Consider the following 17,471-nt stretch of genomic DNA (forward strand, 5'->3'; position numbering starts at 1 on the left):
AATCTGCCATTTTCAACCAGATATCATGAGTGCTTTTTCTTGGATTTTCAAATCAACAGACTCTCCAGTATTTAAATTTGACCACCCCATTCTAGTCCCTCAGATTTTTTTAACTTTATCATCTGTTTCACTTCTATGCATGTATGTTCCTCCTTCACCTATGCATCCATTGTACCAAGGCCTAAACATTTCAGTGAAAGGTGAGGAGGGGGAGGGGTGGCCCACGTAGTTCCTTCCAGTTTTTATCCTCCTACCACTTTTTCTCCTCCTTCCACATAACAAATACCACAGTCATTATTATTCTTTCTGAGTCTCCTAGATGATAGTCTAAGTTTGCTCCCTCCCTCTGTAGAGGCCGTTTCTTTCTCTTAGCCTTTATTGTCTCCTCCATTGATATTGGGGAACCTAAATGCCACAGACCAGGAAGACATTTTGTCCTTCATAATCCTAGCAACTACTGGCATTGGTAGTAAGAATGACAAAACCCCCGCACATTCCAAATCATTATGAATTTTAACAGGACACTGTATAATCACCTGAGTCTCACCCCTAGTCCTTACCTTTTTTTTTCTGTATATGTTAAGCATTTACAATGTATCAAGTACTGTTCTAAGCACTGGGGTGCAAGATACAAGTCAATCATGTGGGAAAGTCCCTGTTCCATACAGTGCTCACACACCAAATAGGAAGGAGAACAGGTTTTCAATCCCTCATCTTACAGAGGAGGCAACTGAGGCAGAGAAGTGAAATGACTTCCCCAGGGTCACATAGCAGGCAGTTGATGGAGCTGGGTTTAGAACCCAGGTCCTGTGATTTCCAGGCCCACGATCTTTCCAACAGGCCACACGGCTTCTCACACTGCTGCTTTTCTGCTCCTTGCTTACCAACCCCTTTCTCAAGTTCCATACAGTCTCCTCCTTTTCCATAATCACATCATAAGGTTCTCCTCAATTTCCCCTAACCTGGTCCTCTCTTCTCTTTCTCAAGCAGCAGCCAGCCTCCATCCCAAGTAATTCCACAACATCCTTGTGTAATTCAAAAAAGGAATGAGTTTCCCAAATGAATGTAAAAGTACTGACCACTAAATAAAATACAAGGATTTTCCATTTGATCATGCAAAACTTTTCCATTTCTGAAGAAGCTTAATAAAACTAGGAAAACTTTACATTCTCTCAGAAAATGCTGCACATGATAATTATAATATCCTACATTTCTGAAAAGTCTCTTGAAAGCAATTTCCCCATTATTTTCAATCTAAAATGTGAATATGGGAAGTTCTTTTTAAAAAAATCAAAAATATCATTTCTCAGGTAGCTATGATCTCACTCTAGGGAAAGTTAATTTCCATAATGTCTGTATTGGATTTTTCCAAGATATATTGAGCATTTCCTTTCCAATTAGGGTTGTACATCCCCTGCTGGTATGATTAGCTGAACCTCTCAGCTAATGTCAATTGCTATCTGCTGAGTCTCCCAAAAGATGAAGAAGGCATCTTTTCCATCCAGTGGATATTAGGGGCTAAAAGTAATGAGTAGAATATCAAGTTTTTTACCCGTATAATAAATTTATCTTAGAATGAATTCATCAGCTCAATACAGTTCACAGAAACCTGCAGACACATGATGGAGATTTGAAAACCATCTCCCCTCAGACATGGGATTTACATACTTTTTAAAGGTCAGGGCCAACAAAATCCAGGAAACACACAGAGTAAAACACATGATTACAAAGTACAATGCTTTTGAAAATGGTGTATAAATTATTTTTTCTGGTCCACATTTTCTTCTGGAAAAGTCAAGCATTATCATATGATTAAGTGTAGGGAAGCACTGTAGCCCAGTGGGAAAAGCATGGTCCTGAGAGTCAGAAGGAGCTAGGTTCTAGGTTTCACTTCACCACTAATCTGCTTAGTGATCTTGGGCAAGTCACTTAACTTCTCTGTGGCTCACTTATCACATCTGTAAAACGTGGATTAAGGCTGTAAACCCTCTTGGGACATCAGTTGGGTCCAATCTGATTAGCTTGTATCTACCGCAGCACTTAGTACCATGCCTGGTGCATAGTAAGTGCCTGGCGGATGCCATAAAAAAAATATGGTCAAGAGAGTCAAAGAACACTCATTCCCACAGCAGTCATCTGTTCCCTGTGAATACTAAAATGCAAGTATGACAGGTTAGGAACATTCATTTAGGTCAGCCTCCAAGAGGCTGGAGGTTCCTAATCAACTCAGTTTGCTTCTTGCAAACCTCTGAATTCCCTAAATCCATCTTGGACTCACCCTCCAAGTCAGGGTCCGAGAGAAGAATCGTCCATCCTGTCAGCAAAACACCAGCTTGGGCTGCTGCCAAGTTTGCTTTGGGACTCTGTTCCTGCTGCTACAAAACAAAGCAACGGCCCTGTGGGGTTTTATCCCCTCACTGCCTTAACATGTCCAGGTGTCCCACTTTATGTACCTGAATTTCAGCAAGCTTTCCCTCCCTTCAAAAGAGGGAAAGAGTGAGGCTCCCCATAGCCTAGCTTTTGGCTAGCTTTAGGGGCGTATCCAGGATAGAGAAGGAGAAGGGGCAAAAGACTTCTTCATCAGAATATTTATTCAATGGCCTAGGTTTTTATAGATCAGGGCATTGGGCATTTATAGATCAAGGCATTGTCTCCCCCTTCTAGACTGTGAGCCCATTGTTGGGTAGGGACCGTCTCTATAAGTTGCCAACTTGTACTTCCCAAGTGCTTAGTACAGTGCTCTGCACACAGTAAGCACTCAATAAATATGATTGAATGAATGAATGAATTGGAAAACGGATTTGCAAATGGGTAAAGGATATGTTTCACTCCAGAAGACTTTGTCAAGGTACCAGGCAAAAAGATCTGAAAAACAGACAACCTCCCCAAAGTAGACATTGCTGCCCAGGATCATTTTGTTCTACAGATGCATTTTTAAAATTGAATATAGAAATAAATAACCATTTAGTAAAAGCATATAGTTGGAACATTAAGACTGCAAAAAGACTTGCCTCTACCCGAAATGCCATCCAAAGGAGGTAATGAATAAGCATGAAAGAACACAGAGTGAATGGCATTTGGTCAAAGCATTTTTAAAGGCCTTTCCAATTTTTCTAATCTTTTCCTGGATCAATATGCCTGGCTCCCAAGTGAGATGAAGTGTAGGAATAGTGAAGATATTCAGAGGAAGCTGAAAGATAAAAATAGTCAATTTAAAAGCATATGGATTTTCTCATTTCTCAGGGGGTCCCAGGGAAATTAATGCACTTTGACCCAGGAGAAATCCAGTGCAGATTTTTCCTCTTACTTTGACCTCCTCCTCCCTGACTCTTCAGAAGGCAAATCCCAAGGGTCCTATCCCCACCCCTCTGGCTAGGCTGAATTTCAGCTTAGTTCTTCCCTGCCTAATGCCAAGTGTTGGGGACTGTTGGCCCAAAGGTGAGTAGTATCACCCGGCAGTGACCACTTTTAAAAATACCTCTTAGCTCTCTACTCTCCTGACTCCATCTCCTTGCTCAAGCTGCTCACCCTGCTTAGAATTCCCTTTTTTAACACCCCACAAAAATACTCGGGTTTCCAAGATAAATATTAGAATGGGGGAGCAAACCGTTTAAAAGAAGGAGGAGAAGCCCAATTCTTGCAGCTGTATTTTACTCAGCATGCTTCTGTTTCATACCCCTTGCAGCACTTGGGAGGTTAGGGGAATTCACCAACTTAGCAACAGTAAGTTAAGGTAGGAGGTTGCTCTGAGTTTTAATATTTGTTGGTACAGAAACAGTTTGATCTTATGATCAAAATAAAAGAAAAATGCAGAGAAAAGTTGATTTAATCAATCAGTGGAATTTGAGTGCTTACTATGTGCAGAGCAAAGTACTAAGCATTTAGGAGAGTGCAATACAAGAGTTAGCAGAAACCTTCCCTACCCACAACAAGCTTACAGTGATTTCCCATCATCAGTTATCTGTTTGATCCAAGTCATCAGATAAATCAGTGACATATTTTGAGTTCTTACTATTTGCAGAGCACTATACTAAGAGATAAGGAGAGTATAATGTTCTGCACATTGTAAACGCTAAATAAATACTATTACTGTTATTAGTTGCACTATTACAACAGAGCTGGTAAACACATTTATTGCTGAATTGTACTTTCCAAGTACTCAGAACAGTGCTCTGCATACAGTAAGTGCTCAATAAATACGACTGAATGAATGAACTAATGAATTCCCTGCCCATAAGGGAACACCTTTACATAATTATTTTGAGTACCTTTATATTGGAGGTTGTTCTTTTAAAAAAATAAGAAAAAGAAGCAGGTCAACACAACTCAACCTATATGTGGACTGAAGCTCTAGCTATATAACTCTTGGGTAATGATTTATAACCTTCAAAATGTGTTTCTTTTGATTTTATATTAAAAGATTGAAGAACAATGAGGATGCTATTCATTTATTCAGAGCTAGGCACATAGCAAGCACTTACTAAATACATCATTATTCAAAAAAACTATACATAAAGGGAGAAGCAGCATTTTTCTCACAAGCCAGATATCATAAATATGACCAGGTGTGCTAAAGTGGAATTATCTTTTGGCTTTTCAAGCAATCTGTTTTTTCAAAGACAGTGTGCCCTCTAAGAAGCCAAAAAGGCTCATGAGCAGAGTAAGGATTAGGAATCTAATCATAATTACTGCCTAAAAACCTCGGTGAACTCTACAGATCAGAACTGGAATTTGAAATCTAAAATGTCTTCCAGAGACAAGATAATCCAGTTCTTAGATTTTTTGGATTTCTAATTCTTCTTTTCAGGCTAGTTTGAATGATCTCAGTCAGTGGACCTTTCCCGGTTTCTTTGGAAGCCTGGTCCACAACTGGCTGAAAATATTTTGCTGCATATCAGATGAAAACTGTACTGATGTCTGTTTATTTGTATTGATGTCTGTCTCCCCTTTTCTAGAGTGTGAGCTCGTTGTGGGCAGGGATTTTCACTGATTATTTTTGTATTGTACTTTCCCAAGTGCCTAGTACAAGGCTCTGAACACCGTAAGCACTTAATAAATATGATTGAATGAATGAAAATTTTTTTCATTTCCAGTGAGCTACCAACACTCTTTGTCTTTGGATTTACCATCTTCTAATAAACAGAAACATATTTTCTCTGCTCTTTTGATCACAGTGGTTCCCAGTGCTGGACAGGCCACCCCTTGTCCTCTTGGGTATTTCCCCTGTGGAAATCTGACAAAGTGCTTGCCTCAAGGACTCCATTGTAATGGGGTGAATGACTGTGGAAACCATGCTGATGAAGACAATTGTGGTAGGTAACAATCAATCACTCAATGATTCCCTTCCCTTCTGTTCCACCATTTTAACACTCTTAACCTCACTTAAACATCTTTCTTCCCAGCTGAATGTATGATATTTAGTTGTTTAATACAATTCTTTTCAAGTTGTTACACCACATAAAGCTCCTATTTACCACTTTCCTTATCCACATTTGGTGCTGGGCTCGTAATAGCAGTGTTACTGTCAGTGTGATATGTAACAGTGGTATACTTCTAAGAGACTGAGAATTCTAGGAGGATAAAAGAAACCTGGTAAAGACAAAGTTTACAAGCAGCAGCTTTAGGAGTATGAGTCAGAGTTAATTGTGATTATTAAATCCTTTAAACGCTTTATAAAGCATAGAGGGACAGTTTCTTCTCAGCAAAGACACACAAGGCCCAAGTTGAATGAATTAATACTGAAAATCTATTTTTCCCCAGCTGTATCCCACAGCAGTTTTTCAGTTAAAACTTTATCTCCATTTTCCAAAGAGAATAAATTAGTCTTTCATCTAATGTGGTTTTAGAAGAAATTGATCTTTCATCTAACATGGTTTTAACTTAAAAAACAATATTACCGTTCCAGCCAGTTTTCTGATAGGAAATTGTATTCTTCCCAACTGAATGGTTCCAGGGGCTCTGAAGTTAGGTAGGCTGAGGAGAGAGTCAAGGAATCTGTGCAATGAGGAGGTTTAGATTGTTCTATCCAGGGACCCTGAGTGTGGGTTTGGCCCCAGACACCAGACTTGCCTGTTAGGAGATGTCAGGCTGTAAATGGAAATTTCCTCGGTTTCGGTTGACAGTTTCTGTTTGTCAACAATCTAGGCAGGCTTAAATCTAGGCTGTTGACCAAAAGCTTCCAAAGGAGCTGTCACGACAACAGATCAGAACCACCTGGGCCATGGAGACAGCTACAGCAGTGTCCATATTTCTTGGGCTGCAGAGACTATGATACCCACACGACTGGGGAAAAAGACACATGGGACAAACAGTGTGACAAGCTTGCCTAGTGTAGACACCATATAAGAAAAGGTTTAGTGTTGAAAATGTACATATATATATATAAATTTAAAAGAATGATAATTAGGTGATTAATGCAAGGAAAATTAAAAAGATGATGATAAGAAAAGGCTATGGGACAGGGGTGAGTATCAAACTGCTTAAGGGGTATACAGCCAAGATGCTGACTGTGGAATTATTGCCACAAACTGTATTTCTGAACTTCAGTAATTGTTACGACAGTTGTTTCGTTCAGCTCTGTATTCCACCTATCAAACTCCAAGGGAAATATAAAAAAATAATCATAGTATTCAGATGTAAACAGATTGAAGGGACTATGGACCAGAATGAGACAGAGGTTCAATTTCTTTTACTCTCCAAACTTGGTTCAGATAGCTAGTTGGATAAACCAAAAAAAGTAATGTTTGGTTAATCATCTTTCCTCTGCATTTTTCTTTTATCTTGAAGAGCATTATAATAGATGATCTGGCAATAGAAGCCTTTTTTCATAAGTTGATGAAACAGCATGAGGCTTGACAAAAGAATACTTTAGTCCTTTTTTGATAAAGAAATCCCTTTCACATGCTAATAAAGTTTAATAACCAGTATTTTCATTTAGAATAAAATAAACTGTGCTAACTTCTAGCTCTACAGTTTTGTACTGCTCCTACTTTTGAGTAGTGAATAGCATAAACTAAGAAATCATCATAACACATTTCTTTGTAGTGTAAATTTGACTTCCAATCACAAATTAGAATTGAATTGTGGTTAATGAAGCCATACTTATTTGAGTCCAAAGGCAAGTCATATGAGCCTTTTATGTACAGTATTTTAATGGCATGATCAAACAGGCAAATAAAAAGGAAAATGTTCTAGAGAAACTCATCGAAAGCTCCACAGCTGAAGGTAGGCAATGTAACAGATATTGAAAATAAAAAGATGAAAATCTCATAAGCCAATAACCCTCATGGGGAAAGATAATCAATCAATCAGACTGAGCCCTCTCCCCCTCCCCCCCCGCCCTACCTCCTTCCCCTCCCCACAGCACCTGTATATATGTATATATGTTTGTACGTATTTATTACTCTATTTATTTTATTTGTACATATTTATTCTATTTATTTTATTTTGTTAATGTTTTGTTTTATTGTCTGTCTCCCCGTTCTAGACTGTAAGCCCACTGTTGGGTAGGGACCATCTCTATATGTTGCCAACTTGTACTTCCCAAGCGCTTAGTACAGTGCTCTGCACACAGTTAGTGCTCAGTAAATGCGATTGAATGAATGAATGAATCAACTAGTCAGTCAGTGGAATGTACTGAGCATTTGTTTCATTCAGAGAACTGTGCTAAGTGCTTGTGAAAGTATGATACAATGGAGTTGGTACATTCAGTCCCTGCCCACAAAGAGCTTAAAGTCTACAAGGGGAGACGGACATTAAAATAGATTATGAATATGGGAAACAGTGGAGTATAAGAATATTTACAAGTACTATGGGACTTACCCTCTCAGGGTCGCACCTGTAAGGTTTCCAGTACTCTACCAGTTTAGACTATGGGAGGGAGAGTCAAGCAGAGGCATGTCGATTCCATTCCTAGCTTGGGCAGTGGCTAGTGAGTGGAAGGCAATCTGCTACAAGTCAAAACTCATCTGTGCTGGGCAGCAGCAGCATCATCATCATCAATCGTATTTATTGAGCGCTTACTATGTGCAGAGCACTGTACTAAGCACTTGGGAAGTACAAATTGGCAACATATAGAGACAGTCCCTACCCAACAGTGGGCTCACAGTCTAAAAGGGGGAGACAGAGAACAAGACCAAACACACTAACAAAATAAAATAAATAGAACAGATATGTACAAATAAAATAAATAAATAAATAGAGTAATAAATATGTACAAACATATATACATATATGCAGGTGCTGTGGGGAAGGGAAGGAGGTAAGATGGGGGGGGATGGAGAGGGGAGAGCCGAGAGCATGGGAGAGAGCCGAGGGTGGAGACTCCAGTTTACTGTGAGGAAGGAGGCAATGGTAAACCACTTCCATATTTTTACCAAGAAAACGCTATGGATACACTACCAGAACGATTGCAGATGGAAGTGGGGCAATCTGGGAGAGATATGGCCACGGCGTCGCTATGGGTCGGAGACAGCTCAACAGCATAGCACAAGACAGAGAGTAGGTTGGAGGAGTGGTTAGGTTGGGTTTTAGTAGGAAATCCGTGAGTTAAGGTAGGTGGTTGCTCTGAGCTTTAGCATTTTATCATTTGCTGGTACAGAAACAACTTCTAGAGTTTATTCCAATGATCTTAACCTCAAGATAAATGAAAAATGCAGAGTAAAGTTGATTTCCCAATGTAAGTTCATCTCTTGTATGCGACCAGGTTATCAAATGAATCAGTTATATTTATTGGAGTTCGTATTATATGCAGAACACTTTACTAAGTGCTTAGGAGAGTACAGTGCACTGCACACTGTAAACACTCAATAAATATTAAGTACTTTTTGTAACATTAAGAAAATGAAAATACAGTAAGGTCATTTATGAAAATCTGAATATTCATTCATTCATTCAATCGTATTTATTGAGCGCTTTCTGTGTGCAGAGCACTGTACTAAGCGCTTGGGAAGAACAAGTTGGTAACATATAGAGACATATACAATAGAAATGAAATATGTTGTGGAGCATATTTTTAGCTTTTCTATGATTCAATTAAGAGTACAGTAATAGAGTTGCATTTTAAAAGTGCTTAATGCATGTTGGTAGAAAGATACTATGCAAACACCCTTCAAATTACTGGACATTAGGGGAAGGATTGATCAGTCTTTTAAAAGAGCTGCCACTGCTGCCTGAATAAAATGATTGCATGACACTTCTAATTTAAATCTCAAAAACTATTTGCAGAATTGAAGAGTTGGTTGGAGATGGGGGCCGGAGAGACTCTGTCAGAGAGTAGTAGAGAGATGCTAGTGCTCTCAGTCTTTCAGAGGCCCTTTCACCCAACTTTCAGCAGCATGGCTCAGTGGGAAGGGTACGGTCATGGGTTCTAATCCCAGCTCCACCACATGTCTACTGTGTGACCTTGGGCAAGTCACTTAACTTCTCTGAGCCTCAGTTACCTCATTTATAAAATGGGGATTAAGACTGTGAGCCCCACATGGGACAACCTGATCACCTTGTATCCCACCCAGCGCTTAGAACAGTGCTTCGCACATATTAAGCGCTTAACAAATGCCATCATTATTATTACTATTATAAATGCGGTGATTATTTCAGCTACTGACAAGTGCAGCTTCTTCTGCAACTATTTCAATGGTGGGAATTACAGGCTTCCTGGGCTTGACCATAGTTTTCCTCCTATTGGAACATTCCAACAAAATAGGGATGTTTTCTCATCCTAAAACAATTCTAAACAAACAGGAAAAACCAAAATGAGAATGGGTTGGAAACATCTAATCATGTATTGTCTGCTATGACATATTGTGTTCATTTTTAGTTTCACATCCATCATTTCTAAAATAGCCAGGAAAGATCTTGGCTACTGTAATTCCTTCTCTAACAATAGAGCTTGTGACATGTTCAGAAGGTTTAAGCCATTTTCAAGGAACTGCCATGATGACTGCCTATGAGAAAGCCCTATATTTGGGAAAAAGAGCTAATAATAATTGTGGATTTTAAGCGCTTACTCTGTGCCAAACACTGAGTTAGATGCAAGATAATGGATTGATCAATCAGTGTTATTTATTCAGCATTTACTGTGTTCAAAGCACTGTACAATAAGCTCGTTGTGGACATGGAATGAGTCTGTTACACTCTCCCAAGCACTTATTACAGTCCTCTGCACACGGATATCATTCAATGAATACGATTGAATAATTGAGTGAACTATACTAAGCACTTGGGAGAGTACAATATAACCAAGTTGCTAGGAATGGTTCACTGCCCAGAAGGAGCATACAGTCTAGAAGCAAAGTTTACAGTCTAGAAGGTAATCTAGTCAAATACAGTCCTTGTCTCACATGGGGTTCACAGTGCAAGGAAAAGGGAGAATAGGGATTTAATCCCCTTTATAAAGATGAGGAAACTGAAGCTTGGAGAAGTAAAGTGACTTGCTCAAGGTATCACAGCAGGCAAGTGGCAGAGCTAGGATTTAAAAAAATGCATTATTTAATTGATTTGCTCAGGGGGTTAGGCAAGCAATAGATTGGTACAATCCTCTTCCCACTCCCTGCTCCAGATGTGTGCAATAATCTGGAGAGGACATGACTCTTGAGCCAATAGGATGAAATGCCCATCCACCCCCATATCCCATATGGAGTAAACTGGACGGGAGACAGTAAAAGCTCTTCAGCTTCCTGTACTGGGAGCTGGTGTTGAAATAGGAGGTTTTGATTCCTGTGTTGGGAAATCCCAGATTCAATTGATTACATGGAGTAAGGTGTTTTTTCTTCAAGATATATTTGGGATAAAATGGGAAAGTGGGTGTCGGTCATAGGCATTGCTGATGGATCATTTCAGTTTAAAACCAAGTGTTTGGGAAGATCTCAAATAACTCAGGCCTCAATCCACATGGTTGTCTCACTAGGGCTTATTTCCCTATGGATAGTATAGTTAATCAATCCCAAAATCTTTCAGGAGTTACACATCATTATCTTGTGAGCCTTTCTGTCAGTATTCTGGGTTTGTCTCTCCTATGTTCAGAATTGAAGTTCTGTTTGTTTCTTTGGTCTGATTTTTGTCTGCAGCTCAGTCTTGTCCTCTGGAAACTGTACGGCTTTCTCAGTGGAATCCATGGTGGAGTTTTTAGGTTCATATCTGCCTATGATACCTCTACACATAAGTTCATTCATTCATTCAATCGTATTTATTGAGCTCTTACAGTGTGCAGAGCACTGTACTAAGCACTTGGGAAGTACAATTTGGCAACATATAGAGACGGTGCCTACCAAACAATGGGCTCACAGTCTAGAAGGGGGAGACAGACAACAAAACAAAGCAAGTTAACTAGGGTTGGTCCTGATTTACAGATATTTAGCAACATGGCCCAGAATTCTGTCCAAGGATAACCCACATTTTTCTCTGGATTCTAGTATATAATTGCCAAACTGATTCTATCAACCTTTGAAAGGATGCAGGTTTCTTGACTCAGTTCTATATTTCATCATTATCAATAGCATTTAATGAGCACCTACTGTGTGCAGAGCACTGTACTAAGTGCTTGCGAGGGGATGCAAAAGAGTTAGAAGGCATGATCCCTGCCCTTAGGAAACTTGCAGTTCTTTGTGGATCACAGAGGATCACTGTCAGGCCAAGAAATATGAAATGAAGAGGTCCAAGGGGCTTGGGCTGGGGGGGAAGAGTTGTCTAGAGAAGAGAAAATTGTGATGATGAATTCTCAAAAAGTATTTGTGGGTTTCAGTCAGTTTTCCAAAGATATTTTACCCTTGAGACAGCTTTGCTCTGTTGACTAGGGGATTCTAGAGGCTTTCATCTCCTCCTAAAAATTCCAAGAACCTCTTTCTATAGTTTGATAAGAGTTACCTCAGAAAGTATCAACAAATAGTAGTTTGTGTTAGAAAAAATAGGTCCAGCAACACCCTATCCAGGGCATGTGCAATTTAAATTTAAATTCCAGGGCACATTGTCCAGCTGTTCTGATTACTCTATGCAGTTTACTTCATGGGGTTCTAATGTAATAGCCTGAGGCTCCTTTATTCCAAATGAATGAGCTTTCAGAGAAATGATCCTCCATTCTGTTCACATTGATCACAGCTGACCTTGTAAGTTCTATAAATGCAGGAGTCAGGTTTGAAGTAGTCATTCATTCATTCAATCATTCATTCAATCGTATTTATTGAGCACTTACTGTGTGCAGAGCACTGTACTAAACGCTTGGGAAGTACAAATTGGCAACATATAGAGACGGTCCCTACCCAACAACAAGCTCACCCACCTTCTTCCTTTTTTCTGAACTCATTTCTCCATAAGGATACAATCAGTTCTCCTTAAATAAGGATTAGACATATTCTTTCTGCTAGACCAAATTTCAAATTACGTGAATTTACAAAGCACACACTTTGACTTGCTTTCATAACAGAGATTGATGATGTTAGATTAGCCTAATGATAATTGCCACACATCTTTTTCAATTGCTTTTATTTTTAGCTACTTTAATATTTTTCACTAAACTTTTTTCTTGTCATTTTTTTTTATAAGCTGTAAACAAACCCTGCCACTCTTGAAGTAAGTTTACTTCCAGTCCATCACAGCCATACATGGAATCCCAACACATTGTGTACTTTAAAAAAAATGGTATTTGTTAAGTGCTTACTATGTGACGGTCATCGTACTAAGTGCTAGAGTAGATACAAGCTATTCAGGTTGGATACAGTTCATGTCCCACATGAGCTCACAGTATTAATCCCCATTTTGCAGATGAGATCACTGAGGCACAGAGAAGTTAATGACTGCCCAAGGTCACACAACAGACAAATGGCAGAGCTGGGATTAGAACCCAGGCCCTTCCAACTCTCAGGCCCACTAGGCCACCCTGCCTTCCACTAGGCCAATCTCCTTCTCCTGTATGTGACTGCACTAAACTCAAGACACTTTCATAGGGCAAAAATTACAAAATTGAAAAAAAAGCGTAGGTACTTTCTATTTTAAAATATTTAGAATCTAAAACTTCAGTTATCCCCCCAAAGCCACCCCTTCCGCTCACCCAAATGTGGGGCTTTGGAAGCCTACACATTCATTCATTCATTCCTTCAATCGTATTTATTGAGCACCTACTGTTCATTCATTCATTCAATTGTATTTATTGAGCGCTTACTGTGTGCAGAGCACTGTACTAAGCGCTTGGGAAGTACAAGTTGGCAACATATAGAGATGGTCCCTACCCAACACAGGCTCACAGTCTAGAAGGGGGAGACAGACAACAAATACAAAACATGTCAACAGGTGTCATGGGATGGTTTGGAATTTAGCAGGATAATTACTCAACCCAGTAAATATCCAAGCCCGCCCTGCTTTTCTTAGGTGGTCTACACAGACACATTAAAGGGCAAAAACTTGATTGAATCCTAACCAACCAGTCAGAGTGGAAAGTCTCTAAATTAATGTGAGAGTTCTGTTCTTGGACAAACAGCAAGCATCATTAAGTCAGTGGCTACAGCAAAATTACCACCACCTCCCCTTCTAACTAGACAGTCCTTCAGCGGATTGTGATGTATTTTAGCTCCCCTGCTGCAGTATACCTCCGATGTGAAATTATTCCAGATTCTAAAAGCAGCAATCACCATTTCTGGGGAGAGGAAAAATAACCGCATCCTTTTCCTAACACGTGAGTAAGATTTTCTACGGCCGATCACTTGCACACTTGTCTCTTGGCGTATGGCTGTGTGGATAGCCCAAGATTTATATCTCCCCAAGAATCAATCTCTGTGTCTTCACTTCTAGAGATTCAGAGCAATTTCCCCACATGAATAATAACTTTCTCAAGTCAAATCAATTTATTTTGACAAATGGGTTTGGGTAGATAGTTTTATCAACTGCACCGTCAACATTAACCCCATGGATAAAAATGATGCAAAAATCATTTGAAGTTTGAAAGAGTGAATCAGCAGCGCAGTCTTAATTACTGAGCTGCTGAGTTCTTTCTAGAATATAACTACCACTTTTACCGGATTGAGTTAAATCACAGAAATAAAAATCTGCTTGAAAATTTTGTTTTTTAATGGAATGTAAATGCTTAATATGTGCCAGACACTGTACTAAGCACTGGGGCAGATACAAAGAAGATAATCAGATTGAACATAGTCCATGTCCCACACGTGTTTTACAGTCTTAATCTCCATTTTACAGATGAGGTAACTGAGGCACAGAGAGGTTAATGACTTGGCCAAGGTCACACAGCAGATAAGAGGATAGCCGGAATTAGAACTCAAGTCTTTGGACTCCTTGGCCTGTGCTCCTTTCACTAGGCCACACTGATTCTCTTTTCATTTCGGAATAAAGATAATACAGCAGGTCAGTTTTTGGCAACTCTGGAACAGTTGGCATAGTCTACATCACATGCCAAGCAGTGGCTTTTACTCTATCATCACTCTCTGGAATGCCACCATTCCAGAGTCCCACCTCAGCTGTCCCAAACCTCTCTCCACTCTCCTTTCTCCCTTCCTCCGCTGCTTAGGTAACAGCAGGAGCAACAAGGCCTAGTGGATAGAGCATGGCCCTGGGAGTCAAAGGACCTGGGTTCTAATCCCACTCTGACACCTATCTGCTATGTGACGATAGGCAACTCACATCACATTTCTGAGCCTCAGTTACCTCATCTGTAAAATGGGGATTAAGACTGTGAGCCCTATGTGGGTGAGGGACAGTGTTCAGCCCGATTACCTTGCATCCATCCCAGTACTTAATGAAGTTCCTGTCACATAGTAAGCGCTTAACAAATACCATAATTATTATTAGCAAGACCACCAAGAGTCCAGAAGAGTGACTCAGGCGGCATTCTAGACTGTGAGCCCACTGTTGGGTAGGGACCGTCTCTATATGTTGCCAACTTGTACTTCCCAAGCGCTTAGTACAGTGTTCTGCACACAGTACGTGCTCAATAAATATGATTGAATGAATGAATGAATGGACAGAAATCCGAGAACAGTGACTAGTTTGTGGCCATAGGTCCATCTTTGAATTCTGAATATAATCTGTCCACTTCTCCAGGACCCTTTTGAAGTGCCCAGTCAAACTAAGTGACTTTCCTAGGGTATCTGAAATTGGAAACAAAACAGATGATTTAAAAAAAAACACTTTGGTTTTCTATGTACTCACGTAATCTCTGCCATAAAATTGGATGTGATTGAAACATATAATGTCTGGAGAGAGAAGCCATTAAGGATGATAACTTTTTGATTGTAAAATAAGAAGGGCTAAATTCTATGTTGGAGAACCGTGACACTTTTGAGAGCTTTTGGGATAGAGTTATTGACAGTTGCTCTCACTGATCATAAACTTAGTAAATTATGAATCCTTAGAGACACAAGTGTAATTTCATTACATATATACACAAAATACAGTCCAACTAGAGGCACTTGCTGTAGATAGAAAATTAATCCTGGAGACTTTGGAGGGAGTGAAATAGTTTACTCTTTACTGTAAAGAAAATCCATCTAGATTGTGCTCATTTTTAATATGCATGATCTCTAATTTTCTGTCAGTGGGATTAAAGATTAGTCCTTCCAGTGACTGTTTCAGATTGTTTCTTGATGCAGAAATAGTTCCCAGCACCATCTAATATTTTTTTTTCAACTCAATTCACCCCAAGTGGACTACTTCAAGAGAATTCAGAGCTATGTAAAGCAAAGTGAAAAGGTGAGGGGGATTTATCACATTGCATACAAGCACATACACCCAAACACACACACAGAAGTACTGGTATGGCTTAGTGGAAACAGCACAGTCCTGGAGGTCAGAGGACCTGGGTTCTATTCCCTGATATGCCACTTGCCTGCTGTGTGATCTTGGGCAAATCACTCAACTTCTCTGTACTTAGGTTTCCTCACCTGTAAATTAGGAATTCAGTATCTGTTCTCCCTCCCTCTTCAATTGTGAGCCCTGTGAGGGACAGTAGCTGACCTATCTTGTACATTCCATTGTTTAATATGGAGTAAAGCACATGATAATCATTTGACAAATAGCCCAGTTATCATATCAATCAATGGTACCTACTGAGTGCTTACCATGTGCAGAACACTGTACTAAGTGCTGGGAGAATACAATGCAACCGGGCTGGAAGACAGATTCCCTGCCCACAATGAGCTTACATTATTATAAACACAGGACATGCAAAGGAGGAAAATGACCCTATCATAGCATGTCTGTTTTCTGATTTCTCAGAGACCCCATCAATTCTTCAAGAAAATTAGAAAGTTCTAGAAAAATTGAAACCCAAGGATGAGAAATGGGATAACAAAATAATTATATCTTGAAAGAGGAAGACAGAAATACAATGACATCCCAAGAAGCAAAAATAGTTTCAGCTCCACTGGATTAAATCCAGTATGCAGAGAACATTTTTCTCAGAGAAATACAGTGTGGCTAAAGGAAATAACATGAGCCTGGATGTCAGAGGACTGGGTCCTAATTCTGGCTCCACAGTTTACCTGCTTTGTGATCTTGGGCAAGTCACTTAACTTCTCTGTACCTCAGTTCCCTCACTTGCAAAATAGGGATGCAATACTCACTCTCCTTCCTACTTAGACTGTGAGCCCCTGGTGGGACTACCTCATCTAATGTATACCCCCAGGATTTAGTACAGTGCTTGGCACATAATAAGTGCTTAACACAATTATTATTATAATTAATATCATCATCATTAGTATGTGTTAGATTATCCTAAAGGTCCTATGGACCCCAGTCTCTGGTGGCAAAAGTTGGGTAAGGGAAGGTTGAAAAGTTTCCAGAAAATAAAGAACTAACAGTAAGTATTCAAAAAACCTTTGTAGTATACTAGATATTCATTCATGTTGTTCTTTCACTGGTATGATACACGGTATTGAAATTTCATGCTTTCTTTCCTTTGGACTCTATGACCACACCTCATGAGACAGTCTGGTTATGCTCCTTAATCAATCAATCAATCAATCGCATTTATTGAGCGCTTACTATGTGCAGAGCACTGTACTAAGCGCTTGGGAAGTACAAGTTGGCAACATATAGAGACAGTCCCTACCCAACAGTGGGCTTACAGTCTAAAAGAGGGAAGATGTGCTTGTATCATGAATATTGTGGAGTATTGTGGAGTGCATTTTCCCATCGACTTACATGTTAATAATAATGATGGCATTTGTTAAGTGCTTATTATGTGCAGAGCACTGTTCTGAGTGCTGGGGAGGATACAAGGTGATCAGATTGTCCCACGTGGGGCTCACAGTCTTCATCCCCATTTTCCAGATGAGGTAACTGTAGCCCAGAAGAAGTTAAGTGACTTGTCCAAAGTCTCACAGCTGACAATTGGTGGAGCCTGGATTTGAACTCATGATCTCTGATTCCAAAGCCTGTGCTCTTTCCACTAAGCCACGCTGCTTGCAGTTCCTTAGCAGACATTAAACTATACTGTTAAGCATCACTAAATGATCGTTTAATCTCTA

The 17,471-nt window shown here is 39.7% G+C and overlaps 1 protein-coding gene and 1 non-coding gene across 2 annotated transcripts in view; both read left to right on the forward strand.

Annotated features, from left to right (window-relative positions):
* The window catches only part of RXFP1 (relaxin family peptide receptor 1), a 71,967-nt gene that overhangs the window by 15,596 nt on the left and 38,900 nt on the right, over positions 1-17,471 (forward strand). The window contains exon 2 of the mRNA XM_038755189.1: positions 5,175-5,312. Coding sequence (XP_038611117.1) covers positions 5,175-5,312 — 138 coding nt within the window. The remainder of the gene's footprint in view (positions 1-5,174; positions 5,313-17,471) is intronic.
* Positions 7,820-7,957, forward strand: LOC119935963. The gene has a single exon (XR_005453558.1). It is a non-coding gene; the product is annotated as a small nucleolar RNA SNORA7 (small nucleolar RNA).

Source organism: Tachyglossus aculeatus, chromosome 12 (genome assembly GCF_015852505.1).
Source record: "Tachyglossus aculeatus isolate mTacAcu1 chromosome 12, mTacAcu1.pri, whole genome shotgun sequence".
NCBI lineage: Eukaryota > Metazoa > Chordata > Mammalia > Monotremata > Tachyglossidae > Tachyglossus > Tachyglossus aculeatus.